The sequence below is a fragment of the Melospiza georgiana genome, chromosome 20 (genome assembly GCF_028018845.1).
Source record: "Melospiza georgiana isolate bMelGeo1 chromosome 20, bMelGeo1.pri, whole genome shotgun sequence".
Taxonomy (NCBI): Eukaryota; Metazoa; Chordata; class Aves; order Passeriformes; family Passerellidae; genus Melospiza; species Melospiza georgiana.
In genome coordinates, this window is record NC_080449.1 from 4,124,323 (window position 1) to 4,150,255 (window position 25,933).

The 25,933-nt window shown below is 58.2% G+C and overlaps 1 protein-coding gene across 2 annotated transcripts; it reads left to right on the forward strand.

Moving 5' to 3' along the window:
* Window positions 1–384: 384 nt before the first annotated feature.
* Window positions 385–25,898, forward strand: STXBP1 (syntaxin binding protein 1). Of its 2 annotated transcripts, XM_058037978.1 has the most exons (20): window positions 385–546; window positions 11,638–11,687; window positions 11,839–11,920; window positions 12,588–12,664; window positions 13,450–13,528; window positions 13,615–13,718; window positions 14,732–14,880; window positions 15,488–15,572; window positions 15,719–15,849; window positions 17,037–17,144; window positions 17,242–17,302; window positions 18,441–18,506; window positions 18,642–18,722; window positions 18,815–18,953; window positions 19,103–19,212; window positions 19,323–19,424; window positions 20,799–20,884; window positions 22,084–22,238; window positions 23,042–23,165; window positions 24,190–24,279. In XM_058037978.1, exons 1-19 carry the CDS (start codon window positions 510–512, stop codon window positions 23,149–23,151), a joined length of 1,812 nt encoding a protein of 603 aa, XP_057893961.1. In that variant the 5' UTR covers window positions 385–509; the 3' UTR covers window positions 23,152–23,165; window positions 24,190–24,279. The 2 variants fall into 2 exon arrangements, with proteins under 2 accessions (XP_057893961.1, XP_057893962.1); XM_058037979.1 differs by lacking the exon at window positions 23,042–23,165 and having other exon boundaries at window positions 387–546; window positions 24,190–25,898.
* Window positions 25,899–25,933: the final 35 nt, after the last annotated feature.

Below are 25,933 nucleotides of genomic sequence, written 5' to 3' on the forward strand. Positions count from 1 at the left end.
CGTTCGTGTCCCGCTTTCCGTGTGTGTCCCCGTGTCCGTGTGTCCCCCTGTCCATTCATGTCCCCGTGTCCACATGTGTCCTCCTGCCCATGTATGTCCCCCGGTCCGTGTGTGTCCCTGTGTGCCTCCGTATCCGTCCGTGTCCCCCTGTCCGTCCGTGTCCCGCTGTCCGTCCGTGTCCCCCTGTCCTCGCACGGGTTCCCCCTCTGCAGTACCCGTTCCCGCCTGCCAGGGGGCGCTGCCGGCGGGCGCTGCGCTGCGGCGCGGGGCGTGGCCCTGGCAGGGCGTGGCCGGGGCGTGGCCGATGACGCAGCTCGCAAGCCCCGCCCCGGTCAGCTGAGCGCGCCGCACCGCCCCCCCCGCGGCCCCCCGACCCCCCCCATCACCACCATCCTCCTCCTCCTCCTCCTCCTCCTCCCTCCGCCCTCCGCATCCCCGCGCCGCCACCCGCAGCCTCGCCCGGCCGTGCGCGCCCCTGGGTGCCCCCCGAACCCCCCCGGCGCGGAGCCATGGCCCCCATCGGACTCAAGGCTGTGGTGGGAGAGAGTAAGATCCGCGCCCCCCCCGCGGGGTTGGGGCTGGGGGGCAGCGCGGGGAAGCGGCGGGGGCGGGGGGGCTGCCCCGGCCGGGGTGGGGTGCGGTGCGGTGCGGTGGGGTGGGGGGGATGCTGCGGATGCGCAATACGGACCCTCGGGGATGGCGGGGGGGACACACGGGACACCCCCGTGGGGACACGCGGGCGTCGTGGGCTGGGGGGGGCCGCGGGTGCTGTCACCTTCCGGGCTGTGTTTGTGGAATTTTTGCGGGTGTTTGGGGTTTTTCTGCAGTGCTGGGGGAGGGGGGGGATTGGTGACGGGGCGGCGGTGGAAAAGCCGGGGGGGGGGGGACAAGGAAGCCGGAGACGTTCGAGCCCCCCTCGGTTTTATCCCCCTTCGGATTTATCCCCCCGTGGTCACCAATCCCCCAAAGGGCCTGGGGGGGGCACAGAGGGGTGCAGACCCCCCCAAACCCTCCCCCAGCGCAGCGCCAGGCCGGGCCCTCCCGCTTTGTCTGCAGCAAATCCCGCTCAAACGCTGGGCTGTGTTGCATTATTATTATTATTATTATTTTTATTATTCCTATCATTATTATTATTATTATTTTCGCGGCTGTGCCGTTGCTCTCGCACCCTGGGGGTGCCCCTGTGTGTGTCCCCCCTCCTCGGGCATCCCTTGCCCGGGGGTCCCGCTCCGTTCCCGGCCGGAATCTCGCCGGGAGCCGCGGGGGGGGCCCGGCCCCATCGGCCCCGGCTCCGCTTCCTCCTTCCCGGCTGTGCAAGGCGATATTTCCCCGGGGGGAAACGAAGGGGGGCAGCTTGTTCTCCAAAAACACCCGAGGCTGGAGCAGCAAGGAGGGGCGCTCCTTTCCCCGGGGCGAAATTAAAGCGAAAAAACTCCGCATTATTGAGGAAAAAAAAAAATAAAAAAGGAGAAAATGAAAGGGCAGGAACCGGTGGGAACTTCCCCCCGCAGCCATGAGCCTTCCTCCTCCTCCTCCTCCTCCTCCCCGCCTCTCGCAGGGTTTATTTCCGTGGCACCGTGGCCGGCCGCGGCCGGATCTGGGTGTTTTTTTGGGGTTTTTCGCTGTTTTTGGGGGTGTTTTTGGCGTTTTTGCCGGCCGTGCCCGTGGCCGTTCCCCCGCCCTCCCGCGGGCGCTGCGGATGGCGCGGCCGGGCCGGTGTGGTGTGACCGGCTGGGTGGCGATGGCCGGGGGGGACACGAGGGGGATCCCCGGGGCTGTCTGGCCCTGCCACCCCCCTGGTGGCACCTGCCGGTGTCACCTGCCCGCGGGGATGGGGCTGCGAGCCCAAAATGGACGGGAGAGGCTGGGCAGTGTGCCGGTGGGGCTGTGCTGCAGGAGCAGCCGTGGGGAGGGGGCTTTGCTGGGCTGTAGCAGGAGGGGACCGGGCTGTCCCCAAGCCCGGGGGGATGGCAAAGAGGGGGTCAGACCCCTGGCAGGGCCCGAGAGGGGACAGAGAGCAGCGCCACTGCGTGTCCCCTATTCCCATTCATTGTCTCTGCGCTGCGAGACAGCACAGCCACACAGACACACACACACAGAGAGGTTCCAGGCAGCGTCAGGGAAATCTGACTTAATCCTCCCCTTCAGGGTTTAGTGACAAACCGCTCCGTTCTCTCCCTGCAAACATCATTCCCGGCTGGCAGTGGTGATGGGGAGCCGGGCAGCCGGGCTGGGGACGCGTGGGTGGCTGCGAGGGGGGAGCCGCGCTTGTGCATCAGAAATGCTGCAGAGCAGCGAGGGTGGCACCGGGGGGGCACCCCGGGGTCCCCACGGCGATCTGGGTGCTCCTCAGCCCCCCTCGGGGAGCGCTGGGCTCGCTGCATCAGCCTGCCTTGGGGGCTGCATGCTGAGATGCTCCCCCGGAGTTGAGCAGGGTCCCCAGAGCTCTGTCCCTGGGCACTGCACGAGGGTTCCTGGGCTGCGCCAGCCTGGCACTCCCCGGAGGATTTCCTGCAGGAGATGTTTGCTCCTGAGGAGCGGGAGAGCCAAGCCTGGGGCTGACCCCGAGGCAGGACGTGTCCTGTGGGTTCCTTTTGCAGCAGGAAGGGATGGATGGATGGATGGATGGGGAGGATGCTGCCGCGTTGCCATGGCTCGCTCCGCCAGCCCCCCCTCCCGAGCTGCATTCTGCCCTGGCTTCCCTCCAGGCCCGGATTATTCCTCTGACCAGCTGGTGCCATAACAGGACGGGGCTTGGAGGCCTCTGATGAGGTTGCAGGCGGCGGCCAGGGGGAGAGGTGGCCCAGGGCTGCAGGAGGAAAGGGCAGAAGCAGATTGTGACGCCCAGAGCTGTGGGGTGTGGGCTGGGGGTGTCCCTGCACCTTCTTGAGGTGTCCAGCCGTGGTGATTGCATCCTCCTGCACTGGCTGTTGTCTGCACAGCCCTGGAGCTGAGTGTGCTTGTCCCCAGAGGTGGTGCCCGAGGAGCAGCTCCTCCTGCTGTGTCGCTGTCCCCTCCCAGGGAGAGCTGGCCCCTCTGCCCTGGAGCTGGTTGGGAAAAATTTCACCTGAGAGTGGCAGCTCTGAGGACACCCAGCCCCAAATCTGCATCTGACCCTCCCATTGCAGGGACATCATCCCCAAATCTTCACCTGACCCCCAACTGCACAAACATCATCTCCAAACTTTCACTTGACCCTCCCATTGCAGAGACATCATCCCAAACCTTCATCTGACCCCGAACTGCTCAGACACCCCCAAATATTCACCTGACCCCCAACTGCAGGGACATCATCCCCAAATCTTCACTGACTCCCAACTGCACAGACATCATCCCCAACTCTTCACTGACCCTCCCATTGCAGGGACATTATGCCCAAATCTTCAGTGACCCCCAACTGCAGGGACATCATCCCCAGGTGTTCGCTGATCCCCCAACTGCTCAGACATCCCCAAATCTTCACCTGACCTTCCCATTGCAGGGACATCATCCCCATATCTTCATCTTACCCCCAACTGCAGGGACATCATCCCCAAATCTTCACCTCTCTCCCTGATGCACATCTCCCCAAACCTCTTGTGCCCCTTGGATCTTCTCAGGGCCAATTCCCCCGCCCTGCCCAGTGGTGGCTCTCCTGCAGCAGCCTGCAGTGAGGAGGAGGAGGCTGGTTTTACTTCACTGAAGTGTCAGCAGCCAGGAGAGACGGGCCCTGCTGCAGGGGTGACACCTGTGCAGCGCCTGCCACCGCTCTGGGCCGGCACAGGACACCAGGACACGCAGCTGGATGTGATTCCATGGTGGATCCAAACCCCTGCAGCCCTTCAGCCTCCCCAAAGGCTCCTTTGGCTGTCGTGGGCAGGAGGAGCCCTGGGATAAGGAAGCGCTTTGCAGAGGCAGCAGGAAAACACCTTTCCCCCAGGGCACCAGGTGATCCTCCCACGGGGCAGCCTCACCTGCCCAGCCTCCCCCAGAGCTCACCTGTGCCCTGTGCCTCCTGCCAGGGCCGTGCCCACGGGCAGATCCAGCCTGGACACTGCCCAGTGTCACTGCGTGTCCCCAGCTGGGCCTCTCCAGGGTCCAGCCCTGCCTGGGGATGACTCAGGGATCAGGCTTGGGTTGTGCTGCACCTGCAAGGGCAGGGCTGGGGCTGCTGCCAGCCTGGGCCACAGCCTGGTCCCTGACCCAGCCTGGCTGTTTGGGGCACCTTGCAGCCCCTGCTGGGCACAGGGAGCCATGGAGGGTGAGATGCTGCTCGTGGAGGATGTTCTGAGCCTGTCTCAGTGCCCAGGGCACCCAGGAGGGTGAGATGCTGCTCGTGGAGGATGTTCTGAGCCTGTCTCAGTGCCCACAGGACGTGCCTGCTGTGCCAGGCAGAGAGGAAGAGGAGGCAGCAAAGGGCACAGGATCATTGCAGGGTGCCCCTGGCATCCTCTTGCCTGCACAGGGCACAGCTGTGGCCTCAGAGGGTGGGTGGGTGAGGAGCAGGGGGTCTCTGCACCCTGTCCCCATCATGGGTGGGAGCAGACCCTGAGTCCAGTGGCTCCCTGAGCAGCCCATCCTCCCAATTCCTGCATTCCAGAGTGCCAGCCTGGTGTGTGGGTACAGCAATGGGCACAGCTGGGGCTGCAGCTCTGTCACCAGGCTCTGTCTCACCTCTGGTGTTGGCTCAAAGTTGGAAAAGCTTGAAAAAAATCCTTGTAAAATTCAGCGTTCACCATGTCAAGCATTGCAGAACAATTTCAGTCTCCAGAGCACAGTGTGCACCAGGAGCTGAGAAACTCCTGCCCATATGTGCCCGTGGAAGGTGACCAAGAGTGACAAACCTGAGTTTGGCAGGACTGCACCCACCCACCATGTGCAGGAAGGTTAAAAAAGCCACCAGTGGAGAGGATTTGGACTCTTTCCTTTTAGAAAGGAAAAAAGAAGTGAGGTCTGTGTCTGATTGCTCTGCACCTCTTGGAGAAAGCGGCCCAGGAGAGATTCCTGCCTCCTTCCCACAGAATCAACACTTTGCAGAGGAGAATCATCACCATCACAAGGCTCTTGGTCTCACGCTGAGGAGCAGATGCTGCTCCCTCCAACTCACAGTGCGGGGAGGGAGCTTGGCTCTGGAGAGTGCAAAAATAGAGCAGGGCTGAAGGTGCTGCAATCTGTGGGCTCCCACATTGCCCAGGATGGGAGAGAACGTTGGGGATGTGCCCACACCTGTGCTGGAGGGGCTTTTGTGCAGCCCATCAGATGGGTCAGGGAGCAGCAAGGACCACTCAGCCACGTGCCAGCTGCCCTCCAGCCTGTCCTGCTGTCCCTGATGGACTGGAGACCAGCCCAGCCTGGATTCCCACCACAATTTGTTGGTGTTTTCTTCCGTTTTGGCTCAAGGCAGAGAGAAGAACAAGCTCAGAAAGTCATGGCCACACAGAGGAATGTGGGGTCACCTCCCCTCAGGGACACTGTGACACCTCTGGGCACTGAAGCACCACAGCCATGGAGAACATCTGCTGGGGATGGAAACATCTGGAGCAAGAGGACATGTGGTGGTGAAGGGTGATGCCTTCAGCACGGACTGTGGGTCGATTGTACCCAACAGGGAAACTCTGCTCAGCTCCCAGGTCCTTGTGCTGATCCAAGGAAGTTGTCTGGAGTTGCCACAGAATATCCTGAGCTGGAAAGGACCCACAAGGATCAGCAGAATCCAGCTCTGGCCCTGCAGGACAGCCCAACCATCACCCCGTGCCTGATCCTGCAGTGGAAACCTTGTGGATTTTCCTCTGTTTCTGCAGGGCACTCAGAGGGCTCATGGGTGTGATCATGCAGTTCATTTCCCTTTTTCACTTCTGGCTGTGTTACTCAACTTCTGCAGAGTTCAGGAGCTCCAGGTCTCCATCCTCCTCCTCTTCCCTGGGCTGTGCAGCTCTCCCAGGGCTTTGCCCAGCAGGGATAAATGTGGGCACACTTGATGAGAGCAGTGCAGACAGGAACAGGAAGAGTTAAACACAACTGGGACCAATCCCTGCGTTCCTGGGTGAGAAATGTGTCCTCCAGGAAGGCTGAGGGCTTCCAGGCATAATCCAGTGGGAGAAATGGGTGTTCAGGACTTGGGCTGCTGAAGGGGAGGTGTTTGAGACTTGTTTGGGTTTTGGGCGCAGCGGTGGCCAGATTCAGGTCATCCCTGGGTGGTTCTTAGCCATGCTGGGGGACATCAGCTGGGCTTTGTCTCCTCTCAGTGATCCCACGTGCTGGTGGCCGTGTGGGGCCGTTGCTGCCACCCTGAGCTCCCTGTGCCTGTTTGATTTGGGGAGGCACCTGCAGAGCCCCAGCTGGGGCTGTTGGAGCTGGGGACGGGCTCCGCTCCGTGCTCGGATCAGTGCAGCGTTCACACTGGCTTGAGCAATGAGTTAATGAAGCTGCACAAATGCAGTTGCCAGGCCAACCCAAAGCCAAACGTGTCCGTCTGGAGATGCAGCCTGACAGCTTTTTGGGAGAGGTGGCACTCCAGCAAACCTCACCCTGATCCCATGGAGTCATGGGTTTCCATGATCCAGCTCTCCAGAGCTGCCCTGGGATTTGGGATCCTTCTCAGGTTTCTGTGGTTGAAATGATTTTCAAGGTATTAGAAAGTTGATTTGTTTTAGTTTTGCGACTGAATAAGAAGTTGAGATTTGTTGGTTTTGCTTTTTAAGGTTGTTTATTTTTTCTTATCTATTCCATTCCTTCTCTGACCTGATGAGATCTGTCCAGCAGGTTGGGTTGTGGCACAGTCCCTGCCCTTGGGGTGTTGTTAACTTTTTATACTAAAAACTGTGTGTACTTTATTTACAATAATTTTCTAATACCTATCACTTATGTTAAACTTAGACTTGTGGAAGGCTTTAAAGACTTTTGTCTTTAAACCATCAAACAGTGTCACCATCACAGCAGAAGATGGAGGACAAGAAGAAGGAGAAGAAGGACAGGATATGCCTAAATTCCTCCATCTTGCTTCTTGAACTTCCATTCTAAAATTCTACTTTTTCACCCTATGACAAATTCACTATCATTCTACTCAAACCCTTGTGTCTTGTAACTCCTCACACAAAATTGGTAATTGTTTCCATGGGCATCCCAAAATAAGCCCATCTCTTGGGGCATTATAAAAAGGGTCAATCTCTTGGGGCATCATAAAAAGGGAACCCCAAAATGGATCCATCTCTTGGGGCATCATAAAAAGGGTTAATCTCCTGGAGAACCCCAACATGGATCCATCTCTTGGAGAACCCCAGATGAGTCCATCTCTTGAGGAACCCCAAAATGGATCCATCTTTTGGAGAACCCCAGATGGGTCCATCTCTTGAGGAACCCCAAAATGGATCCATCTTTTGGAGAACCCCAGATGGGTCCATCTCTTGAGGAACCCCAAAATGGATCCATCTCTTGGAGAACCCCAGATGGGTCCATCTCTTGAGGTAACCCCAACATGGATCCATCCCTTGGAGAACCCCAGATGGGTCCATCTCTTGAGGAACCCCAACATGGATCCATCTCTTGGGGAACCCCAGATGGGTCCATCTCTTGGGGACACAGCTTTGTTGGCGTGGCAGGGATGCTCCCTCCCTGCCCAGCCCCAGTGGGACACGTGGGGCTGGCTCAGTTTCCATGTCCAGGGCAGGGCTGGGGCAAGGCCAGGGTTTAATAACGTGGGATGAGCCTCTTGGAGGGATGGATGGGCTCAAGTCCTACTAGGCCAGCGTGTCAACTGCTTGGGAATGCTGCAGGGGACACAGCCATGCTGTGTGTCACCCTGAGAATGACTCTGGGTGTCCATGACCCCTGCCTGGTGGCACTTCAGGGCCATACTGCTCCAGGAGTTCTCCATTCACAGCAGAAGTGTCCTGACCCCTGTGCTTTACTGGGATGGAGGCTGTGGAGTGGGATGGAGCTGATGGGATGGGATGATGGAGCTGATCCTCTGGTGCTGGAGGAGGATCCAGAGCTGTCTGTGTTCCCTGTTCATGGGAGAAATTGTCATTTAAATTCTTTCAGCCTGAAGGAAGCAGATGTGATGTGGAAGGTCCAGACCAGCCAAGTGTTGGAGGCACTGGATGAGATGCTCATAGGGATTTTTTTCCCTCCCTGAAACCTGGTTTTATCTCCAAGATGAAACACTTGGTTGTCAGCATCATCAGCTGATGTTAGAGCCTAAAAACCCTTTCTGGCCAGATGTTTGAGGACATGGACAGCAACATCTGGCCTGCTGATGTGGAGTGAGAGATAAGCACTTCTCCCATTTCCCCTGGGAGTGCAGAGCACTCTTCCCTGAGCTGGGGTTCAGTGGCTGCTGCAGGGACACCAGGAGGGGAAGTTCATGGTCACAGCTCCCTAAATGTGACACCAACCTCCAGCTGTTGCTGGACTTTGTGCCCTTTGGAGGACCCTGGATCTCCTTGGAGGATGCTCTGTGGATCGGCCTCTTTCCTGACCCTACCGGGGCTCTGGGCTCCAAATTTTGTGGAAGAGCCAAAATTTGGAGTCAGATCTGTCCCAGGGTAGGAGAGGACATCAGTGTAGGGAATGAGTGTGCCCAGGGAGCAGGGATTTAGGGACTGACCCCCTAACCCTACCAGGCTCAGAGAAATTGCTCTTTGAGGTGCCCAGCTCCTGCTCTGAGGCCCATCCTGGTTCCAGGGTGGGGCTGGGGATGTGACAGCACTTTGTGCAGCCAGGCAGATGCTCCCCCCTCAGACATCCCCCATCCATCCAGCCCGTCCTGTGCAGGAGGGACACGGTGTTCCCACAGGAGGGACAGGGTGTTCCCACAGAGCCACAATGTCCCTGCAGCCAGGACAGGCTGGGGGAGCTGAGGCAGCACTTTGGGAGCCTTTTTTGGGATCTGCTGCCCTTGGGCTCTCTTCCCTCATGGGAACACCATCCCCTGGGCCACAGGATGCTCCTCCCAGCCTCCTTCTGTCCTTCCTTCCTTGTCCTTCCTTCCTTCCTTCCTTCCTTCCCCAGCTGGATTTGCATTGCAGGGAGGGGCAGGAATTCTCCCTGGGTGCTGCTTTCTGCTGAGCCCTTGCATGGTGCTCCAGCAGGGCCCCTGGGCTGTACTGGGATGGAACTGTGGGGTGGGATGGGATGGAGATGACGGAATGGGATGGGATGGGATGGGATGGGATGATGGAGCCTGTGGGATGGGATGGGATGGAGCTGATGGGACAGGATGAAGATGGAGCCTGTGAGATGGGATGGGACGGGATGGGATGGGATGATGGAGCAGATGGGATGGGATGGAGCCTGTGAGATGGGATGAGGATGGAGATGATGAAGCCTCTGGGATGGGATGAAGCCATTGGGATGGGATGAAGATGGAGCCATTGGGATGGGATGAAGCCATTGGGATGGGATGAAGATGGAGCCTGTGGGATGGGATGGGATAATGGAGCTGATGGGATGGGATGGAGCCTGTGGGATGGGATGAGGATGGAGATGATGAAGCCTGTAGGATGGGATGAAACCATTGGGATGGGAGGAAGATGGAGCCTGTGGGATGGGATGAAGCCATTGGGATGGGATGAAGATGAAGCCTGTAGGATGGGATGAAGCCATTGGGATGGGATGAAGATGAAGCCTGTAGGATGGGATGAAGCCATTGGGATGGGATGAAGATGGAGCCTGTGGGATGGGATGAAGCCATTGGGATGGGATAATGATGGAGTGGATGGGATGGGATGATGGAGCAGATGGGATGGGATGGAGCCTGTGGGATGGGATGAGGATGGAGATGATGAAGCCTGTAGGATGGGATGAAGCCATTGGGATGGGATGAAGATGGAGCCTGTGAGATGGGATGAAGCCATTGGGATGGGATGATGATGGAGCCTGTGGGATGGGATGGGATAATGGAGCTGATGGGATGATGGAGCCTGTGGGATGGGATGGGACAAAGTTGGAGCTGATGGGATGAGGATGGAGCCTGTGGGGATTGGATGAGGATGGAGCTGCTGGGATGGGATGAAGATGGAGCCTCAGAGCTGCCCTGCAGACAGTGCTGTTGTTGCTGTTTGCTCGCTCTGGGGCAGGAGCCAAGTGAGCAATGGCAGGAGGAGCAGGGATGAGCTGGCACAGCTCCTTGCCAGCTGTGCCCTGCTGTCACAGGGAGCAGCACTGGGCTGTGTGGGCAGCCCTCAGTGCCAGCTCCTGCCCACACAGGACCATCCCTGCTGCAGCTGGTGGCTACAGGTGGGCAGCACACGTGGGCACAGGCAGCAGCTTTGCCTGCCCAGTTCAGGTAGCCTCCATCCCCTCTCCCAGCCCAGAGCTGTCCTGTGTCCCCTCTCCCCATGGGGAGGCCAAAGGATGTGACCAAGGGCAAGGCCAGTGTCCCCTGGGGCTCCCTGCAGGCAGATTTAGTTATTTATGTATTAAGGGCACCTTTGGGTAAGAAAGGTGATGGATGTGCATTCCTACCTTGCAGTGATAGGAATGGCTGTTTGCTCCAGGTTTTCTCCAGGTTTTGCAGCAGGACAGACAGACAGACAGACAGCCAGCAGCACTCAGAGGCTCCTGTGTTACCCCTGTTGGCACCAGTGCCAGCTCTGGACCCTGCTGGGCTTTACCCAGGGAGGCAGCACCCTTGGGGTGACCCACAGGGGAGGCTCCCAGGGCTGAGGCTGGCAGGGTGACACCCTCACACCTCTGGTTTCTAGCTCAGAGATGTTCCTCAACTGGGTTTTTATTGGGCATTTCCATCCCTGTCCCTGGCACCAGGGGCTCAGAGCAAACCCCGCAGGGATGGAATCCAGGGGAAATACTGTGGGAGGAGTTGACACTGATTCCTTTGCTCAGGTTTAGCTCTGTGAGGGACAGAGATTCACACACCGGGCTCAGAGGGGACCTGCAGGGTTTGGGGGGCACCTCTGTCCCCCAAAACTGATGTTTGGGCAGCAGGGCAAGGCTTGAACCCCCCTTCCTGCCACTCAACCCCAAAGGTTGTCCCACTGCCACCTGCTCATGTCCCTGAACTGTCCCAGGGGGCTGAGCAGGAGCAGGGGAATTTGGGGTGGGTGCTCCTGGGGTGCTGCTGTCCTGCCTGGTTGCATAAGCCCAGCAGCCACGGGAGGTGAAATGGGATTGTGAGGGATTACAAGGAACAGGCTCAGGCCGCTTGATTCTTGTTTCTAAAAGGAGCTCTTAAGCTGCTGTTGTTTTCCCAGCACTTTGGATTAGGGCTGAACCTCGTGGGGCTGCCCCCAGGCTCCCCAGAGGGACCCCCCCAGCCAGCCTGGGGTCTGTCTGTGAGTGCCAAGCATGAGGGAAAAGGCAGAGCGTGCCTGGCACAGTGTGACCCTGCACAGGGGTGGGGGTTTGGTGCCCCCAGGGCAGCCCCTGTGCTGCCAGCAGGCCCTGGGGTGCTGTAGGAGGGACACTGGGGTCTGTCTGTGAGTGCCAAGCACGAGGGAAAACAGGGCTAGGGGGTGACCACCCCTCCCTGGGCACCCCAAAACCACCCCCATCCCCTCCTTCACCCCCAGTTAGGGCACAGCGTGAGTGACACAGTGTGACCCTGCACAGGGGTAGGGGTTTGGTGCCCCAGTGCAGCCCCTGGGGTGCTGTAGGGGGGACTCTGGGGTCTCACCACTGCCCACATCCCCTTTCTTGCAGAGATTATGCACGATGTGATCCGCAAGGTGAAGAAGAAGGGGGAATGGAAGGTGAGCACTGAACCCAGGGAGGGGAGGAAGCGGGCAAGGGGCAGGGTGGGGAGGGTGCTGCTGTGCCCCCAGCTCATGGGGTGCCCACAGGGTGTTCACGGGGTGCTCACAGGGTGCTCAGAGGGTGCTCAGGGTGCTCTCCTGTCCCCAGGTGCTGGTGGTGGACCAGCTGAGCATGCGCATGCTCTCGTCCTGCTGCAAGATGACTGACATCATGACAGAGGGCATCACCAGTGAGTTCCCCCTCCTGCCTCCACATTCCCTGTGGGAAGGGCCAGATCTCCCTCTGCACACCAGGACACCCACAAAGGCATCTCCAGGCTGGCACAGGGAGGATGGCACAGCCCCCATCCAGCCCTGTATCGCTTGGGATGGAGCCACTCTGCCTCCCATGGATGGCTCCTGGTGCCAGGCTGGAGTTCCACAGGTGCCTCCTTGCCTGCTGGGGCTGGAGCAGCCAGAACACTTTGTCTCCTGGCAGCCCTTCAGTTCTAGGAGGGGACCAGGTGTTGGTTTTTATCAGCCTGATAGTGAAATGGCTCCCTGCAACACCTGGGAAGGAGAAGGAAATGCCAGGCTGGATCCTGGGAGGTGCTGGGGATGGTGGGGTTTTGTGTGGGACAGCAGAGCTCAGGTGAAGGGGGGTGTGAGGGTAAACCAAGGGAGCAGGAGCACAGACAGATCCCCTGGGATGTGGCCAGGTGCCCACAGGCACAGCTCCAGCAGGGCTGGCATGGCATGGGGTGGGCTGGGGGTGTTCTGGCTGTGGAGGGGCTGCCATGGGGAATCCAATGGCTGTGGGGTATCCAGCCACCACGGGGTGTCCAGCAGCCCTGCATGGCTGAGTGCCCTGCCCACAGCCCCCCTGCCCTGATCCCTGACCCCTGTTCTCCCCCCAAGTTGTGGAAGACATCAACAAGCGCCGGGAGCCGCTGCCCAGCCTGGAGGCCGTGTACCTCATCACCCCCTCTGAGAAGGTGAGTGCATGAGGGCACAGGGACAGGGTGAGGGTGAGGGTGAGGCCTGGCACGGGCAGCTGTGCCCATGGGGAGCATCCTGGCTCCAGTGGTCTCTGGTTGCTGTTGATAATTTCTGCCCCGAGATGTGCAGGGTGTCTCTGCTTCAGCCCGCGCAACTGAAGAACGAGTCTGGACTCTTTGCTTTTTGGTCTTGAGGTTGTTTATTAATTCTTATCTATAAAGTTTTCTTTCTGCTCAGCAGGGCAGCCACAGGCACTCTGTGTTGTCCTTTTATACTACAAACTACATATAACATATTTACACTTAATTCCCAACACCTATCACCTGTGTTAGACAGTGAGCTTCTACTCTAAACCAATCCCAAAGTGCCAACAGCACTGCAGAAAATGGAGAACAAGAAGAAGGAGAAAGGCTGGACACACCCTGATTCCTCCATCTTGTCCCCATAACCCCCACACCAAAAATCCTAAAATCTACATTTTCACCCTGTGATCAATTTATTATTACACTGTTCAAACCTGTGTGACTTTCAGGTCCTCATACAAAGCTGGTAACTTGCTCCAAGGGTCAAAATCAAATCCCCAGGTGCTCTGGGCTCTGTGCCAGGGTCTCTGAGCCCCCTGGCAGGGTGCTTGGCAGCTCTGGACACCCAGAGGGATGCACTGAGCTCTGACACAGTGGTGCCAGCAGGGTGTTGGGATGGAGGTGCAGAGCCTGCCCTGAGCAGGAGGGAGGCTCACAGTGCCACCCTGCCCAGCCCAGCTGCTCCCTCTCTCTTGCAGTCCATCCACTCCCTCATCAATGACTTCAAGGATCCCCCCACCTCCAAGTACAGAGCTGCCCACGTCTTCTTCACTGACTGTGAGTACCCAGAGGGGTGGGGAGGGGTGAGAGGTGAGGGATGGAGAGATGCTGAGCACCTCCCTCCTCCTCCTCCTCCCTCACAGCCTGTCCTGACGCCCTGTTCAACGAGCTGGTGAAATCCCGCGCCGCCAAGGTCATCAAAACCCTGACTGAGATCAACATTGCCTTCCTCCCGTCTGAGTCCCAGGTGAGCCTGGGCTGGGCTGGGGGATGGCCAGGGGGGCTCCAGGTCCCTGTGCAGCCCACAGGGTTTGTGTAACCCCCAGCTGGCTCCTTGCTCCCTCCCTGTCTCCTCAGATGCCTTCCCAGGCTGATCCCAGGGGGATTTAGCGGGTGCTGTGCCTTGGCCCCGTGCCCACAGCTGTGCTGGCCAGCTCTGCCACCAGCCAAGGGCACCAGGGAGCTGGCCCTGGGCTGTGACCGTGTTCACAGGGGTCTGAGGATGAGGGAAGAGATGAGGATCTGACTCCATTTTTCTGAAGGCTGATTTATTATTTTATGATATATGTTATATTAAAACTATACTAAAAGAATAGAAGAAAGGATTTCATCAGAAGGCTGGCTAAGAATAGAAAAAGAAAGAATGATAACAAAGGTTTGTGGCTTGGGCTCTCTGCCTGAGCCAGCTGACTGTGATTGGCCATTAATTAGAAACAACCACATGAGACCAATCACAGATGCACCTGTTGCATTCCACAGCAGCAGATAATCAATGTTTACATTTTGTTCCTGAGGCCTTTCAGCTTCTCAGGAGGAAAAATCCTAAGGAAAGGATTTTTCATAAAAGATGTCTGTGACACTGGGCCATCTGACCCTGTTGGGGACAAAGGAACCAGGAGCCAGACCTGCTGAGTGCCATTAACCCTTCAATGCTCAGCATTCCTAGGGGGTGACCCCTGGGCATCTTCACATGGTTTTTGCTGGGGCTGGGGTGCAGTGTGTTTCTGCTTGGCCCCAGATCTCTGTCTCCCTGTCTGGGAGGGGTCTCCTGCCTCCTCTGCTCAGCTGGGAGGGACACGTGCACAGGGATCCTACCATGGAGCTGGAGCTGGGAACTCTGAGGGATGCCCTGAGCATCTCTGAGCTCCAGCTGCCTGGTCCCAGGCTCAGTTGTGTCCATCTGGGCATGAATCTGGTTTCCAAACCCAGCTCTACAGCAGACATCCCTCCCCTCTGACCTCCCTGCCTCTGCACCCCCAGGTTTATTCTCTGGATTCAGCTGACTCCTTCCAGAGCTTTTACAGCCCACACAAGGCCCAGATGAAGAACCCGATCCTGGAGCGCCTGGCAGAGCAGATTGCCACGCTCTGTGCCACCCTGAAGGAGTACCCAGCCGTGCGGTACCGCGGGTGAGGCCAGCTGGGCACCCAGGGGCAGGGATGGGGCAGTGTGGGCACCCAGGGGCAGGGATGGGGCAGGTGTGGGCATCCATGGGCAGGGATGGGGCCAGGATGGGCATCCAGGGGCATGGATGGGATCAGTGTGGGCATCCAGGGGCATGGATGGGGCCAATGTGGGCATCCAGGGTCATGGATCAGTGTGGGCATCTAGGGACAGGGATTGGCCCAGGGTGGGCATCCAGGGCCATGAATGGGGCAGGTGTGGGCACCCAGGGCAGGGATGGGATCAATGTGGGCATCCAGAGACATGGATGGGATCAGTATGGGCATCCAGGGCAGGGGTGGGGCTGCTGTGCCCAGTGCTGGTCAGAGCATGGGGTGGCACGGACAGACAGACAGCCATGCTCAGTGTAAACAGGCTCAGACTAGATCTGGGGAGCTGGGGGGGTTGGGACTCTGAAATCTTAAGTGGCATCAAGGCCACTTGAAGTGGGAGTGCACAACAAAACCTGCTCAGGTCCCTGCTCTCCCGTGAGCCAAGGATGCTGCACGGGGCACCCAACATCTCCTCCCCAAGCTGTGCCCTGTGGGGCTGACCTGTCCCCTGCCTCCCCAGGGATTACAAGGACAATGCCATGCTGGCACAGCTGATCCAGGACAAGCTGGATGCCTACAAGGCTGATGACCCCACCATGGGTGAGGTGAGCACTGCTGGCAGTGGGGAGGGTGCTGGGGTGATGCTCCCCTCCTGCAGTCCCATCAACCTCTGCCCTCTGGGGGCCCCCAGAGCAGCTGTGGGGCTGAGGGAGCCCCCAGGGTGGTGCTGATGGCTCTGCTGTGCCCGCAGGGTCCGGACAAGGCTCGCTCCCAGCTGCTCATCCTGGACCGTGGCTTTGACCCCGCGTCGCCGGTGCTGCACGAGCTCACCTTCCAGGCCATGAGCTACGACCTGCTGCCCATCGAGAACGACGTCTACAAGTGAGTGCAGGGCACCCCTGCCCCTGTGACACCCTGGGGGCAGTGCCAGAGCAGCAGCTGGAGACTCAGCATCCCTGCATCCACTGGGTCCTCCATCCCTTGGGTCCTGCATCCCTTGGGTTCTCCATCCATTGGGTTCTCCATCCATTGGGTTCTCCATCCATTGGGTTCTCCATCCATTGGGTTCTCCATTCATTGGGTTCTCCATCCATTGGGTTCCTCATCCGTTGGGTCCTGCATCCATTGGGTTCTCCATCCATTGCCATCCTCTATCCATTAGATTTTCCATCAAGTTCTCCATCCATTGAGTTCCTCATCTATTGGGTCCTGCATCCACTGTGTCCTCCATTCATTGGGTTCTCCATTCATTGGGTTCTCCATCCATTGGATTCTCCATCCATTGGGTTCTCCATTCATTTGGTCCTCCATCCCTTGGGTTCTCCATCCCTTGGGTCCTCCATTCATTGGGTCCTCCATCCCTTGGGTTCTCCATCCCTTGGGTTCTCCATCCGTTGCCATCCTCTATCCATTGGATTCTCCATCCATTGAGTTCTCCATCCATTGGGTTCTCCATCCATTGGGTTACTCATCCACTGGGTCCTCCATTCATTGGATTCTCCATCCATTGCATTCTCCATGCACTTGGTCCTGCATCCATTGCATTCTGCATCCATTGTGTTCCTCACCTATTGGGTCCTCCAGCCATCAGATTCTCCATCCACTGGGTCCTGCATCCATTGGGTTCCCCCTCCATTGGGTTCCCCATCCATTGGGTCCTGCATCCACTGGGTCCTGCATCCATTGGGTTCCCCCTCCATTGGGTTCCCCCTCCATTGAGTCCTGCATCCACTGGGTCCTGCATCCATTGGATTTTCCCTCCAGTGGGTTCTGCATCCATTGCCATCCTCTACAAGTCCTCCACTGGGGACACCAGTGTTGCACTCTGGCAGCCCTGGTGGGCAGGACAGGGACTAAAAGGCTTTCCCACCCTTCAGCCCTCAGCCCCTTCCCAACATTTAGGAGTTGAAGGGGTCGCAGAGGGGAAGAGGTCAATCCCAGTTGAAATCACTTTGCTGGCACAGCCAGGAAGAGCCCTCGTGTCCCCCCATCTCCCCAAACCCAGCAGTGAGGGGGCTGTGTGTGCCCTCAGCCCTGTCCCCTGTGTCACACCCCTCTCCTCACCCCAGGTACGAGACCAGTGGCATTGGTGAGGCCCGGATCAAGGAGGTTCTGCTGGATGAGGATGACGACCTGTGGGTCACCCTGCGCCACAAACACATCGCCGAGGTGTCCCAGTGAGTGGCCCTGGGGGGGACACTGGCCTGGCATTGTCACCCAGCCCTCTGTGAGGGACCCTCCCCACTCACAGCTCTGCCCTCCTGCTCTCTGCAGGGAGGTGACCCGGTCCCTGAAGGAGTTTTCTTCCAGCAAGAGGATGAACACGGGTGACAAGGTGACCTGATGCAGCCACCCAGCTGGGGACAGGCTCAGCCACGGGCTGGCACCTGCTGGGGTCTCCTGGGGACACTGTGCCAAAGGAGAAGGGTGGTCGGGGGGGGGAAATGGCTGTGGGATGCCAGCCCTGCCCCTGGGGCTGGGAAATGGGGTGCTGTGGGGTGCTGTGCACCAGGGATCAGTTTACTGGGAAATGGGGTGCTGTGGGAGAGCTCTGCACCCAGAGATCAGTTTGCTGGGAAATGGGGTGCTGTGGGACAGCTCTGCACCAGGGATCAATTTTCTGGAAATGGGGTGCTGTGGGAGAGCTCTGCACCCAGAGTTCAGTTTGCTGGGAAATGGGGTGCTGGGGAGAGATCTGCATCAGGGATCAGTTTGCTGGGAAATGGGGTGCTGGGGAGAGCTCTGTACCAGAGATCAGTTTGCTGGGAAATGGGGTGCTGGGGAGAGCTCTGCACCAGGGATCAGTTTGCTGGGAAATGGGGTGCTGTGGGAGAGCTCTGCACCCAGAGATCATTTTGCTGGGAAATGGGGTGCTGGGAAGAGCTCTGTACCCAGAGTTCAGTTTGCTGGGAAATGGGGTGCTGTGGGAGAGATCTGCACCCAGAGATCAGTTTGCTGCAAAATGGGATGCTGTGGGAGAGATCTGCACCAGGGATCAGTTTGCTGGGAAATGGGGTGCTGTGGGAGAGATCTGCACCCAGAGATCAGTTTGCTGCAAAATGGGGTGCTGTGGGAGAGCTCTGCACCAGGGATCAGTTTGCCCCCAGCACAGGGTCTGTGCACCTCCCTCAGCAGCTGCTCTGTCCCTGTTCCCTGAGTTGGTGGCAGTGAGAGGACCCTGGTGGCAGTGAGGGCTGTAAAGGTGGCCAGGACCATCTGAGCCCCAGCCAGGCACACGAGGCTCCCACAAGGAGATCCTCAGGGGGTTTCTCCCCACCACAGCCCAGTTTGCAGAGCTGCACACCCCTCCTGCCTCAGCTTCAGGGGAGGAGAGCTGGCAGTGCCACATCAGGTGTCACCAAACCCCCATGGGGGGCTCACATGGGGACAGAAGTCCTTGGCAGGGTCACCCCCTCCCTGCTGGTGGCCCCCAGGTCCCTGAGGGTGAGTGACCGTGTCCCCTTCCCTCACAGACCACCATGAGGGACCTGTCCCAGATGCTGAAGAAGATGCCACAGTACCAGAAGGAGCTCAGCAAGGTAAGGGGAAGGGACAGTGTGTGTTCAGTGACTGAGGGAGCAGGAGTGGCAGCTGTCCCCTGGCCATGGCTGGTGGCACAGGGACCCCGAGCTGCTGCCAGCCCTGCAGAGGGGTGACCACTCTTGTGTCCCCAGTACTCCACCCACCTGCACCTGGCTGAGGACTGCATGAAGCACTACCAGGGCACTGTGGACAAGCTGTGCCGAGTTGAGCAGGTACCAAACACCTCCCCTCATTGCCGTGGAGCCATGGGGGGTACAGCTCCACTCTCCCAGCATGGAGTGGTGCTGAGCACGTGTTCCTGCAGGACCTGGCCATGGGCACTGATGCTGAAGGTGAGAAGATCAAGGACCCCATGAGGGCCATTGTCCCCATCCTGCTGGATGGCAATGTCAGCACCTATGACAAGATCCGCATCATCCTGCTCTACATCTTCCTGAAGAACGGTGAGCACGTGTGGGCAGGCACAGCCAGGTCTGGCCAGGACAGTCCAGCTCTGCCTCCCTGACCAGGCTGAGTGTCCTGAGGTGGCAGCAGAGGGGCTGTGTCCCCTCTGAGACATCCCTGAGGAGAACACCCCCTGTTGCATTGCCAGGAATCACCGAGGAGAACCTGAACAAGCTGATCCAGCACGCTCAGATCCCGGCAGAGGACAGCGAGATCATCACTAACATGGCCCACCTCGGGGTGCCCATCATCACAGACGTGAGTGTGCTCCTCCCCTGGCCCTGCCCCTCTGCCCTGTCCCCCTGGGGTGGCCTGGGGCTGTCCCTGGTGCTGCTGGGGCTCAGGGTGTCCCTGTGCTCTGTGCCCAGTCCACGCTGCGCCGCCGGAGCAAGCCGGAACGCAAGGAGCGCATCAGCGAGCAGACCTACCAGCTGTCCCGGTGGACCCCGGTGATCAAGGACATCATGGAGGTGAGCCAGCAGCCAGGACAGGCCTGGGGGCAGGGCAGGGGGTCACAGAGCCACCCAGGAAGGGATTGGCACACAGCTGGGTGCTCCCAGCCCAGACCCTGCCACCTCTCGGGATGTGCGTCCTCCAGGCTGCTCCTGCCTGGGATATTTTGGGAGAATTTCCTGGCCCCAGATAGGGTGCACAGAATCACAGTTGGAAGGGGTACCAAGGAACATCAAATCCAGCCCCTAGCCCTGCACAGGCACCCCAACAACCCCACCCTGTGGTCCCAGTTCTGGCAGGGAGGACCAGGAACACAGCCTGGGGTTAAATCACTGCCTGTGGGGGACAGGACCTGCACTTGCTGAACAGGGATGGGAAACTCAACTGGTGCTGCATGGACTGAGGGAATCAGAGTAGCACAGAACATCCTGAGCTGGGAGGGACTGAAGGGATCCCCCAGCCCAGCCCCTGCCCTGCCCAGCCCCCCCAGCAGCCCCAGCCTGGGCACCCCTGGCAGCGCTGCCCAAAGGCTCCTGGAGCTCTGGCAGCCTCGGGGCCGTGCCCATTCCCTGGGCAGCCTGGGCAGTGCCAGCACCCTCTGGGGGCAGAGCCTTGCCCTGAGCTCCAGCCTGAGCTGCCCTGGCCCAGCCCCAGCCGTGCCCTGGCTCCTGTCCCTGGCCCAGAGAGCAGAGATCAGTGCCTGCCCCTTCCCTTTCCCTCCTGAGGAAGTTTCAGACTGCACTGAGGTCTCCCCTCAGTCTCCATGGCCCAAACCAGGCTTGCCAGCATCCTTGGATTACAAATGCAATAACAGCTTAGGTGGCTGTGTGTGTGCCACCGTGGCCACCAAGGTTGGGTGGCCTTGTCAAAGCCTTGCCCATGTCCTGGCAGACCAGGGGACAGGCATGGCTCTGTACAGATGTGTCCTCAGGAGCTGTGCACTGGGATAGCCCTGGGCAGTGCAGTGCTGCCTCTGCACTTAGACCAGCAGAGCCCCAGCTCCCTTGGGTCCCAAAAGCACAGAGCTCATGTTTTCCTGTGTCACACCACCCCCACCACAGGGTGGCTGCACCCCCAGGACACCCCTCAGCCTCACTCTGAGGACAGATAGGGGTGCCCAGGGCAGCAGCACCTCAGCAAGGAGTCCCAGGTGGCACTGACCCTGTGTGACACTGACCCTGTGTGACACTGACCCTGGGTGGCACTGACCGTGGGTGACACTGAGGGTGCCTCGTGCTGGAGGGGTATCCTATGGCTGGAGCCTCCAGTTCAGCACCTGCTCCTGAGCTTCTCAAGAAGGGAACCCTGGGCACAGGCTGCAGAGGGGCTGTGGGGCCTGGGGCTGTGCCTGGCTCCTCGCTGACCCCAGGCCTGTGTCTGTCTGTCCCCAGGATGCCATTGATGACAAGCTGGACACCAAGCACTACCCGTACATCTCCACCCGCTCCTCCGCCTCCTTCAGCACCACTGCCGTCAGGTGGGTGCCCCTTTGCCCTGTCCGTGCCCACCTGGGTCACTGTCTGTGCCCACATAGTCCCTGTCACCATCCACCCCACACAGCCCCTGGGGCTGCAGCCAGCAGCAGCTCTGGGAGATGCTTGCAGGGCATCCTGCCTCAGTTTCCCCTCAGGCACTTCATGTGTGCATTCCTTTGAGGCACCCCGGGTCTGTTTCCCTGCAGGCAGTCTGTGCCTCTGTGTCCCTTTAGGAATCCCTTGTCTCAGTTTCCTTCAGGCATCCTGTGCCTCAGTTTCCCTTCAGGCACTCTGTATCTCCATTTTTCTTTAGTCATCCCGTGCTCCAGTTTCCCTACAGATATCCTGTGTCTCCGTTTCCCTTTGGGAATCCTGTGCCTTCATTTCCCTTCAAGCACCCCATGCCTCAGTGTCCCTTGGAGTATCCATTCCTCAGTGTCCCTTGAGGCATCCCATTCCTCAGTTTCCCTTTAGGAATCCCATGCCTCAGTTTCCCTTTGCCTCACCTTCCCTTCATGCAGCCCATGCCTCTATTTCCCCCATGGCATCTTGTGCCTCAGTTTCCCTCCAGATATCCTGTGCTTCCGTTCCTTTGTAGGAATCCCATGCCTCAGCTTCCCTGTAGGAATCCCATTCCTCATTTTCCCTTCAGACATAACATACCTCAGTTTCCCTGCAGACATCCCATGCTTCTGTTCCCCTGTAGGAATCCCATTCCTTGTTTTCCCTTGGGACACCTGGTGCCTCAGTTTCCCTCCAGGCATCCCGTGCCTCAGTTTCCCTTGAGGAATCCCATTCCTCATTTTCCCTTCAGACACAACATGCCTCAGTTTCCCTTTAGGAATCCCATGCCTCAGTTTCCCTCCAGCCATCCCGTGCCTCAGTTTCCCTTTAGGAATCCCATGCCTCAGTTTCCCTCCAGGCATCCCGTGCCTCAGTTTCCCTTGAGGAATCCCATTCCTCATTTTCCCTTCAGACACAACATGCCTCAGTTTCCCTTTAGGAATCCCATGCCTCAGTTCCCCTTTAGGAATCACATTCCTCATTTTACCTTGGACACAACATGCCTCAGTTTCCCTCCCTGTAACAGCGAGCAGCACTCGTGGCTGGATCACTGGGCTTGCCCTGCTGCGACAGCAATGTCTGTATGATTTAACTGAGATGTGGTGCCCGTCCTTCACCCTCCTCTTCCTCTCCTCAGTGCCCGCTACGGCCACTGGCACAAGAACAAGGCCCCCGGCGAGTACCGGAGCGGGCCCCGCCTCATCATCTTCATCCTGGGCGGGGTGAGCATGAACGAGATGCGCTGCGCCTACGAGGTGACACAAGCCAGCGGCAAGTGGGAGGTGCTAATAGGTGAGTGCTGGCCCGGGCTGGCCCCTCCTGCTGGCTGCTCATCCCACTCCATCCCCAATCCCCGGCTCCCGAGCCTGCGGGAGCTGCAGCTCTGCCCGAGGGTTTTCTCCGGACATCTCTGGTCACCCCCTGTGTGTGCCCTCCTTCCCCATCGGGGTTGTGTCACTCCAAACATCCTCATTTTTGCTTCCATTTTTTCATGTCTCCTGGCTGGTGTTGTCTGAGCAGGGCTGGGTGAGAGGGGAGGTTTGGCAGCTCGGATTGCTCCTCGGTTTTGGGGGCGTTACAGGAAGAAAAGTGCAAAATGAAGAGGGGTGCAAACAGGAGCCAGGTTTTTCAGGGTCTTGCAACAGGGTCAGCTCCCATCTCTGCTCCCAGGGGAGCTGTGGGTGAGGCACACAGGACACAGTGGATGCTCTACCAGCAAGGAGCTCTTAGGTCTCTAAAACTCCTCAGGGAAGCACAGCTTGGATCCACACCCTGGAGGGCACAGGCAGGTGTCCTTTACCATCTGATCTGCTGCCTGGTGGAGCCTGTCCCCAGCATCTCCCCTGCTCCTCGGGAGCAGCATCGCAGCCTCCATCCCCTCCTGCTGCCCCGGCTGTGTCCCTGTCACCGGACACCCATGCCAGCTCCATCCTGCCTGTCACCATCTCATCCCGCCTCTCTCCAGGGTCCATCCCCTGCATGCGCCTCCAAAGCTCCGAGCTCCTCCTCCTTCCTCTTCCTCCCCCCAGAGGCAGCTGGTGGTGGTGGTGGGGGAGCCTCGGCGCAGCCGTCAGCCCCGCTCTGTTCTCCTGCAGGTTCTACTCACATTCTCACTCCCACCAAATTTCTCATGGACCTGAGGCACCCCGACTTCAGGGACTCCACTAGGGTATCATTTGAGGATCAGGCTCCAGCAATGGAGTGAGCCAAAGAAACCAAGTAAAGGCAGCTTACTAATGAAAAAGAAACTCTTCCTCCCCGAAGGGTTTTCTTTGATTCTTTGATTCTTCTTTTTTTTTAATTGTCGCTGTGGGGTCTGTTGGGTTCTCTGATTAGAAAATGCTTGCGGTTCCTCCGACCAGGTGGAAGAGCATCCATCACCCCTCAGCCATGTCCCCTGGCCAGCTCCTTCATGCCATGAGCTCCCCCTCACCAGGGCTGGAGGGATCAGGGTCCTGCCTGCCCCACGGATGGGGGGACAGAGCTCCCAAATTCTGCCCTGGGAGTGGCTGGAGCGGGGCTGGGGGAGAGGGGCTGCAGTGCAGACCCCAGCACTCACCCTGGGCTGGGCACTGCTGGGACCCCCCAGCTCTGGGGTGCCCTGGGGCTGGAGTCCCGCTCAGCTCAGCTTTGCTGTTGGATAGGCAGGAGCCTCGTGGCGTTGCAGACTCCCAAACCCTGCTCTGGGGTTCAGCTCCTGCTGGTTTCACCAGTGAGTGCCACCCCAGCACGCCCTGTGTGCTGCTCCCTGCGGTGCCAGAGTGGGCAGCACGGTGGGACCCCCCTGGCACCGTGCTGGGGGACCCCCAAACAAGGGGAGTTTTCCTTGTTTTCCTTGTCCCATCCCACCCTTCCGGCCACCTCTGTGTCCCCAGGATGCTCCGTGCAGCTTGGGGGGCCTGGGGAAGGTCCCTCCATGCCAGCTGTCCCCTGCACTCCACCCCTGCACCCAGCAGTGCCTCCTGCAGTGGCCCCAGTGCCACAACCCCCCTGCACCGGCTCCTCCCGGCCCCTGCCTCATCCCACCAGCTCCATCCCTCACCTCCATCCCTCCTCCTGGTCCTTTTCCTGTTCTCCATGCCCCCAGAGCCCTCCCCCTCCCCACAGACTGCATTTCCTCGCAAGCATTTCCAGCGGCGCGGGGCCGGCGCCGCCAGGTAAGGGGGACCTAGGACAACGGGGATGGGCTGGGCTCCCAAACCATCACTGATCCCCTTGCACCCCTTCTCCTCTGCTCCCACAGGGTCCACGCACATCCTCACCCCACAGAAACTGCTGGACACGCTGAAGAAACTCAATAAAACAGAGGAAGAGAGCAGCAGTTAAAAGGAAACGCTGTCACCACTCGATGCCGACCCATGTCCCCGCCGGGCGCCCGGCCCCGGGTGCCACCCTGCACCCTGTGGGCCCCAGCTTCTCTCTTGTTCTTGTGTTGATCCCCTCCTCTCCCCTCCCAGCGCCTCCCCCATCTCATTTTATCCACAGGGAGGGGATAACAGCCAAAAAAAAAAATAATATATATATATATATATTAAGAAAATGGATGCATTGTGTTTAAGAGAAAAAGGAAAAAAAAAAAATCTATATATTTGTAGCTGCAGCTGTGGGAAGCGCCCAGGAGCTCATTGCTGAGTAACCATCTGCCCATTGCTAGTGGTGGGGAAAATGACAGAAAAACACTTTTTTTTTGGGGAATGCTCCTCATTGGGGTCTTGTGTGGACGGGAGGACAGATGGACGGACACCCCACACCGCTCCAGCTGCTGCTCAGGCGGGCACCAGGCTGGCACCACCATCTGTCCCATGGCTTTTGGGGTGGTGGGTGCTCCTGCCAGATGTGCACAGCAACATCTGGGTGGGACTTTGCGAGGGGGGTGGTGTGGGAGTGCAGCCAGGACGCTTCACAGCGTGGTAATTCCCGTGTGAAAAGGGACCAAACCGGTCAAAACTGGGAGCTGGGGCCCGTCTGCTTGCACAGCCCTGCTGCAGCCCTGCCTCCCTCTCTGGGAATTCCTTCAAAAATATATATATATATAAAATAAAAAGCTATTTTATATATATATATGTGTGCTATCTCTCCATGGATACCTCTCTCTATCCATCCATCGCCATGGGAGCTTGGTGCCCGTGCCCAGCTCCGCTCGTGTCGTCCCGTGGTGAAGCGTTTCTGAGCGTGCCGTCACCCTGAGACCCCCAAAACCCCTCTGGGCCCTCCCTAAAACTCCTCTGGGCCCTCCCCAAAATCCCTCTGGGGCCCCCCAAACTCCCAAGGCCCCTCCCCCAAACCCTCTGGACTCTGTGTATATTAATGACTGTGTCTTGTGACGTTCTTACGAGCTTGGTGTATAGTGATTTCCCCAAACCTCTGATTTTAGTTGGGTTTTTATTTGACGCCCCTGGATTGCCCCCCTGTTCCCTTGCCTTTAGATGCACTGCAATATTTTGGGGTCTATGGTTTTGTTCTCTTCCCCCTGAAGGCTGTGAGCCCCCTTTTCCTACCCTAAAATTGCTCTTTCTTGCCTCGTTGGTGGTTAGCCCCCCCTTTTCCCTTCCTTTCCCGTCTGCTCCTTGCCCATAAAGTTAAATATATATTTTTAGGGCAAAGGCTGTATCATTGCACTGATATTTGTTGGTTCCCCTTTGGTCTCCCAGCCCGTTTCTGTTCCTCTTTGGTTTAGCAATGCAAATGCTTCAGGATCTTGTATGTTGGACATTATTATTATTATTATTATTTTTTCTGTTACAGTTATTTATATAAAAAATAATTTATCAAAAAGGAAAACTTTAAAAAAAAATTAATCTAGTCTGTCTTGGAACTTGTTTACCTTGAAATTACTGGAATCTAAATGTTTGAAAGTGTTGAAGCACAAACATGTATCATCTCTGTATATCTGTTCTTCTGTACTAAAGCACTCGAGTGACTAAATAAAAGCGATCTCCATCCCTAGTGCAACAGGGGCTGTGCTCTGCTGCTCCCTCAGGGCCAGA

Coding starts and splice junctions, on each gene's coding strand:
- STXBP1 (XM_058037978.1), top strand. CDS start 510: ATGGCCCCCATCGGACTCAAGGCTGTGGTGGGAGAGA. Junction 14,881..15,487: donor CCAGCCGTGCGGTACCGCGG/GTGAGGCCAGCT, acceptor CTGCCTCCCCAG/GGATTACAAGGACAATGCCA. Junction 17,145..17,241: donor CACATCGCCGAGGTGTCCCA/GTGAGTGGCCCT, acceptor TGCTCTCTGCAG/GGAGGTGACCCGGTCCCTGA.